The sequence below is a fragment of the Patiria miniata genome, unplaced genomic scaffold (genome assembly GCF_015706575.1).
Source record: "Patiria miniata isolate m_02_andy unplaced genomic scaffold, ASM1570657v1 HiC_scaffold_5, whole genome shotgun sequence".
Lineage (NCBI taxonomy): Eukaryota > Metazoa > Echinodermata > Asteroidea > Valvatida > Asterinidae > Patiria > Patiria miniata.
Genome location: NW_024037072.1, coordinates 39,904,762 through 39,912,456, shown reverse-complemented (window position 1 = coordinate 39,912,456; position 7,695 = coordinate 39,904,762). Strand labels below are relative to the sequence as shown.

The 7,695-nt window shown below is 42.9% G+C and overlaps 1 protein-coding gene across 1 annotated transcript; it reads right to left on the bottom strand.

Annotated features, from left to right (window-relative positions):
• Positions 1 to 605: 605 nt before the first annotated feature.
• Positions 606 to 1,546, bottom strand: LOC119741866 (C-C chemokine receptor type 5-like). The gene has a single exon (XM_038217788.1). It carries the CDS (start codon positions 1,503 to 1,505, stop codon positions 621 to 623), a length of 885 nt encoding a protein of 294 aa, XP_038073716.1. The 5' UTR covers positions 1,506 to 1,546; the 3' UTR covers positions 606 to 620.
• Positions 1,547 to 7,695: the final 6,149 nt, after the last annotated feature.

The window sequence follows — 7,695 nt, the reverse complement described above, 5'->3', positions numbered from 1 at the left end:
CCAAAACTGCAACCTGTCTTTCCCAACAGCATATCAGCTGGCAAAACACAAGAAAACTGAAGGTCACCAGTGCAAAAGAGGAAGACCGATAACTTCACGCCGTCACTAAACTAGACACACATGTAGGGCCTACAGGGGTATACATGTTCATGTTCAAGTATATGTACATGCAAGTGCATGAACATGTACATGTTCAGTTTTTTTTATTAATCGAAATTAGGGGTGGGTGGGTGGGTCAAAATAATTTGGAAAAAAAGTCGAAATTTTAAAACATTGAAAATTCTGAATGGCCCCTTACCCGCCTTAACGTTACATCAAAAAGGCGCATTTATTAAAAAGCTTTCGTACTTTTTTCTCCGCTTTTCAGTGCTTTTGAATACTTTCTTTTCCTTACCACGGAAAAGTGGTGGTGGTGGTGGTGGAGGAGGGGGGCCGGGGGGGGGGGATCCAATAACACATCTCCCCGGTCAAAAGTGGAGGGAGTATACCCCCCCATCGGATTTACGCACCTGCTTTACACTACCGTGCAAAACTTTCAAATATTACAACAGTGTAAACGTTTGAATCAAAGTATATCAGAAACTCTTTTGTCAACTACGTAGCCTATTCCACACGTTCTTTTACAGGCCAGTTTCTGAGACAGTCTCATAGACAGCAGGAACCTCACGATTAAAACGCCTCCAGAACATTTGGCGCGATCCCTCTTTGAAACCAGGCACCAGCATCCAGTAGATCCAAGGGTTGATCATCGGGGCCAGACAGTAGACCATTCCAGTAATCCAGAAGACCGCATCCTCATACTCAAAATCTCTGTGATGGTAGTTCACCATCTGCATCACGCTAAACGGCATCCAGCAGATGAATGACGTGATTAGAATAAGAGTGAAAGTGACCAGCAAGCGGCGGGTCTGACGCACTCGGGTGCGGACCTGATCCTCGATGCATGATGTCTGCAATGGCGGGCTGGATGCGAGAGGAGCAGTGTAACCCTTGATCTTACGGAAAACGACGATATAAAGACCAGCGGTTATCAACCAAAAGACGAACACAGTCAGGGGCTTGATCACTCCTTCAAAGAGGGCTTCACCTGGGGAATGGGGCACGAATTCCGGAACGATCTGGATCGTGAGTGAGACGATCCAAATGAGGACGCAGACTACCACCAAGCGGTTCCTGGTGACCAACACGTCGTAGCGAGCCGTGTCCACACAGGACACTGCCAGATAGCGGTTGATGCCTTCGGCAAGGATCGTCCAAACGCCGACGAAGTAGCCCGAGAAGAAGATAGAGAAGAGAATTTCGGATCCTCCCCAAGTGAATGCGATGGCCATGACGGCGTAGAACAAGTCAGCCAGCGTCAGGTTGATGAGGAAGCCGTAATACTTCATTCTGAGACGGCTGGTACAAGCAAACACCACTAACACCAAGAGATTCTCCACCGTGGCCACCGCGGCACACCCCGTCAGTGCGTACCTGGCTCCAGTGATGATGTCGATGGCGCTCATGGTTTCAACGTACGTCGTACCCTTACCTGAAGAATTTTTATCTGGAATAACAAACACATAGACGCCCACTTTCAAATTACGGTGTTTATTTGTTTGATTAAAACACCAAGGACAAATTAATCTGGAATTGTAATCGTCAATTGTAAAAGTCAACTAACGGGACAGACTTTAAAACCTTGGGACCGTTTAGGTGGCATGTTTGGCTGACCAAGGCTCGGTCTCATTAAAAATATTTAGAATAGTGCAATTTTAGAAGTTGAAAGCTTTTTGTAATGAAACCTATTAGTCATAGCGCCCCCGACCACCCAGTCTATCACTTTCTGTAGCGCCCAAAACCGCCAACAAGCACTCTATGGTTTTCTTCAGTGAATAAACACAATGTAGTACAATATAGTACAGTTGCTATTGTCTTAAGAAGTAATATTTTTTACATGCAATCAACTATGATGTGACCGCTCAAAGAAGCATTTATATTTGTCGGTTTTTTTTCTGGAAGATGTATTGTTGCACTTTACTACAGCGCGTCCCAAAATACCGGCAACATATTTTTTCGAGGCTTTAGCGTCGCCGCAGAAACACGTGCCGCCATTATTTTATATCAATTTAAAGCTGGGAATCTTGACTTTATCCCTGGTAAAGTATTAGTTTGATTTTCAAAAGGGTTTTGAAATTATTGAAAGCATGTCAAAAACAAACTCAACCGATTTCAAGGAAAATCAATCGCGCATTTTTTCTAATGTGGAAATACTTCATAATGTTCACGATGTGACGATCTTGTTGCCTTTTACTTTCTGTGTTTCCTTTTCTTTTTGATCCAGGTAGACTACACCTTAAATAAAATAACAATATTGTTCTTCGTTTCAAGTTCAATGTGTTTTTAATATAAATCAACTGTTTTCTTTTAATAATCTGCATGTTTAGACATATCAGACGTTATACAGGAGACTTGGCTCCGTGGATAACGGGTGATACTCAAACTAATACTCACCAGGGATAAAGTTAAAATTCCAAGCTTTAACATGGTATACAAAATTAATAATGGCGGTACGCGTTTCCGCGCCGACGGTAGAGCCCCGCAAAAAAAGTTGCGGGTATTTTGGGACGCGCTGTAAAATAAAGATTGGATATTATGCTAATTTTGTTTTCTTCATAATTCATGTCAGGATTATATAATACATGCATAATGGTCTGCATAATACATGTATCCCTTTAGCCTTGTACTTCTTACTTGGTAAACGAAAGAATGAATGTTTAAATGCAAAAATATAAATGCATTACGTATAAGTAAATAATGCATGAGCTAGCGTATGCAATATGGTACACCTAAATTATTTGGATTGATGGTTCAAGTTGTAGTTAAGTGCGGCATACTGTATTAAGGTATGGATACTTTAGGTATCAATAATATGAGACAGGGTACTTCATACTGCAACGATTTCGAGTCACATTCTTTGTGTTTTCTTTGCAATACAGGGTGAAATAAAAAAATAAAAAAACGAACCCAAGTGGCAGGACCAATTTTCGAATGAAGTTTTGCCAGTAGCACTTTTAAAATCGAGGATGATAAAACCAATCAATAAGTTTCCTTGTAGTACAAGAATCATTCAAATCACTCTCAGCAAAACGAAATCGATACACACACATCCCTATGTGAATTGTTTTCGTCTTGCTGAAAGAACACTTACCTTTTTTTTGTGATCCGTGGACAGAACATTAAAACGGTGTTTGTGTTCAAAATTCCCTAACTTGAAAAGTACTTGAGTTATTTGAATGATTCTTGTACTAAAGCAAAGCTTATTTATTGGGAGTTCATATTGAAAGTGCTACAGGTAAAACTTCATTCAGGAAAATGGTCCTGCTATACATGTTTACGTTACATACCTAGTGTTGACATTCCTATGTTTTCGTGTACACACAGTTAAGAAAACCTCTGGGAAAAACTCATTTTACTCACACTGTGAAAACACTTTCAACCCAATTTTGTTTGTATGATTCCCTTTAGTGTTTCTCTTCATTTTGCCACGGATAAACCTAACCCAAAAATGCCTCTTAACCTGTTTTCCAGAGAGGGGGAAACATTGTGTGGACGTGGGCAAGTCCATAAAACGTCGCTGCTACCCGGTTTACGTGGTCATCTTTTGTTCGGAAGTCCACACAGTGAATGTAATGCTTACATTTGGGTTTCGTGGTGTTTTTTGACTCACCCTGTATATTTACGGAGAGTATAGTCCTCAGAAAATAGTACAGCTGAAATGTAAATTATACCTATTCGTTTGAATTAAAACACGAAAGAATAGAATGACTAAAAATTTGCATAATTATCATTTAAAACATAATTTAATACACGGAACACTTTAGTCAAAAGTTGTACCAAAAAAAAAATAACCAACTGCAGTCCTCAGCTACATTATTAAAAATGTCTTTATTATATGAACGACTGCTAACGAACGTAAACAACTGTGCCCACCCCCGGACAGACTTCCTTAAGTCACCTTCAATGACTGGTGTTTTTTTTTTATCTGGAATGATACCACTAATAGACGGAATAATTTCACACGGCCCTACTTTGTACCAGTCCTATCTTCACTTTGAGTAAGGATTTTCTCGTCAAATCGGTATGGTACGTTTCCGGGTGATTGCAAATGTTCCTACGTACCTTTAAACCATAATTTCAGTGAAACATTACTAAGCTTGTCACCTGGAATCATAACTGAGCACCCCCTCAAAGAAATAAAACAAAATATTTTCGTTTTGGTATAACTTACCTTCCAATTCAGTCGTTCCTCAACCGATCTAATTGCACGAAGTCCACAGTTTGATGTGCTTTTCCAAATCGACGTCGGTGGATGAATGATTGCAGCGCCGACACGTGACTTTTGACGTCACTATCCCTTGCGACCGGCAGATTCATATATGAAATGCCCACGTGAAGAAGCCTATCCCCAGCTTGATCAAGGTTGGCAGCTTCAATCTCCCCGTCCGTCATGGCGGCCAAGAGAAAACCTGCAGGGTGTGCAGAAAGCCTATACTATTGACATATGTTAGAATCAGCGGCGGCGGAACGGTTTTCAAACTGGGGGGCATCACCAAAAAGGAGCACTTGCTTCATCCGGGCTGAAATGTCGACTGGATTTCGCAGACAGTCCCAGCAGCAGAGCTTACCGAATAAACTAAGGTACTTTAGCACGGGAAACCAAATCTCTTATAGTCAATGCGTGAACGAGTAAGATAAAAAAAAAAGACACCAGCGGTATTCGAAACCGGGACCGGCTAGTGTGGAGGACGAATCGAAACCACTCGGCAATTTCGTTACCTTAGTTCTCTTTATAAAAAAAGTTGTCTTTATAGGCGAGGAAACGCGCCGGGATGAGTCGATATTTTTTTTAGTAATAATCGTCACCGTTTTCACGAAGAGCCACATAAAATATATTATAAATACCCGTCTTGGTAAATGCGAGCCGGCAGCCAAGTCGGCAGAGTGTCGTTCTCGGATAATCAATCTTGGGGTTGGTGGTTCGAGCCCAAGGTTGTCAACAACGACATTTATTATTATTTTTAGTCAGAGCGGAGGGGGTGGGGGACTGACGACGACACGTGACTTTTGACGTCACCACCCTTTGCAACAGGAGATTTATATATATTATAAATTACCGGCATAGTAAGTGCGAGCCGGTAGTCAAGTCGGTCTCTACCTACTGCCATTTTCAGATCAACATTCGGGGGGGGGGGGGGGGGGGTGGTGGTTCAATCCCGAGGTTGTCAACAACGACATATTCTTTTTCGTAAGAGCGGAGGGGGTGAGAGACTGACGACGACACGTGACTCTTGACGTCACCACCCTTTGCAACCTGAGGTCATTAATATTATAAATTCAAAACATTTCAAGTGCGAGCCGGTAGCCTAGTCGGTAGAGTGCCGTTCTCAGATCTTCAATCGCGGGGTTGGTGGTTCGTGCCCGAGGTTGTCATCTACAATATTTATTCATTTGTTTCGTCAAAGCGGAGAGGGGCGGGGTGAGAGATTGATGACGACACGTGCCTTTTGACGTCAACCACCCATGGACACCGGGGAAGATATATATTATAAATTGAAAACGTTTCAAGTGCGAGCCGGTAGCCTAGTCGGTAGAGTGCCGTTCTCAGATTTTCAATCGCGGGGTTGGTGGTTCGAGCCCTAGGTTGTCATCTACAATATTTTTTTTTCGTCAGAGCGAAGGGGGCGGTATGAGGGATTCATGACAACTCGTGACTTTTGACGTCACCACCCTTTGCAACCGGTGGTTTATGAATATTATAAATTCAAAACATTTCAAGTGCGAGCCGGTAGACTAGTCGGTAGAGTGCCGTTCTCAGATCTTCAATCGCGGGGTTTGTGGTTCAAGCCCCAGGTTGTCATCTACAATATTTCTTTTTTTGCGTCAGAGCGGAGGGGGCGGTATGAGGGATTCATGACAACTCGTGACTTTTGACGTCACCCCTCTTTGTAACCGGAGGTTCATATATATTAAAAATTCCCCGCATTTCAAGTGCGAGCCGGTAGCCTAGTCGGTAGAGTGTCGTTCTCAGATCTTCAATCGCGGGGTTGGTGGTTCGAGCCCCAGGTTGTCATCTACGATATTTTTTTTGGGGTCAGAGCGGAGTTGGCGTTGTGAGGGATTGATGTCGACACGTGACTTTTGACGTCACCACCCTTTGCAACCTGAGGTTTATGAATATTAAAAAAATTCAAAACATTTCAAGTGCGAGCCGGTAGACTAGTCGGTAGAGTGCCGTTCTCAGATCTTCAATCGCGGGGTTTGTGGTTCGAGCCCCAGGTTGTCATCTACAATATTTATTTTTTTGCGTCAGAGCGGAGGGGGCGGTATGAGGGATTCATGACAACTCGTGACTTTTGACGTCACCACTCTTTGTAACCGGAGGTTCATATATATTAAAAATTCCCCGCATTTCAAGTGCGAGCCGGTAGCCTAGTCGGTAGAGTGTCGTTCTCAGATCTTCAATCGCGGTGTTGGTGGTTCGAGCCCCAGGTTGTCATCTACTATATTTATTCATCTACTATATTCATTAATTTTTTCGTCAGAGCAGAGTGGGCGGTGTCAGGGATTGATGTCGACACGTGACTTTTGACGTCACCAACCTTTGCAACCTGAGGTTCATATATATTATAAATTCAAAACATTTCAAGTGTGAGACGGTAGCCAAGTTGGTACAGTGTCGATCTTCAATCGCGGGGTTGGTGGTTCGAGCCCCAAGTTGTCATCTACAATATTTATTTTTTTGCGTCAGAGCGGAGGGGGCGGTATGAGGGATTCATGACAACTCGTGACTTTTGACGTCACCACCCTTTGCAACCGGAGGTTCATATATATTAAAAATTCCAAACATTTCAAGTGCGAGCAGGTAGCCTATTCGGTAGAGTGTCGTTCTCAGATCTTCAATTGCGGGGTAGGTGGTTCGAGCCCCAGGTTGTTATCTACAATATTTTTTTTTCGTCAGAGCGGAGGGGGCGGTATGAGGGATTCATAACAACTCGTGACTTTTGACGTCACCACCCTTTGCAACCGGAGGTTCATATATATTAACAATTCCTAACAATTAAAGTGCGAGCAGGTAGCCTAGTCGGTAGAGTGTCGTTCTCAGATCTTCAATCGCGGGGTTCGTGGTTCGAGCCCGAGGTTGTCATCAACGATATTTGTTTTTCTCGTCAGAGCGGAGTGGGTGGTGTGAGGGATTGATGTCGACACGTGAATTTTGACGTCACAACCCTTTGCAACCTGAAGTTCATATATATTATAAATTCCAAACATTTCAAGTGCGAGCAGGTAGCCTAGTCGGTAGAGTGTCGTTCTCAGATCTTCAATCGCGGGGTTCGTGGTTCGAGCGCGAGGTTGTCATCTACTATATTTATTCATCTACTATATTCATTTATTTTTTCGTCAAAGCGGAGGGGGCGGTGTGAGGGATTGATGTCGACACGTGACTTTTGACGTCACCACCCTTTGCAACCTGATGTTCATATATATTAAAAATTCGAAACATTTCAAGTGCAAGCGGGTAGCCTAGTCGGTAGAGTGCCCTTCTCAGATCTTCAATCGCGTGGTTGCTGGTTCGAGCCCCAGGTTGTCATCTACTACATTTATTCATCTACTATATTCATTTATTTTTTTCGTTAGAGAAGAGGGTGAGGTGTG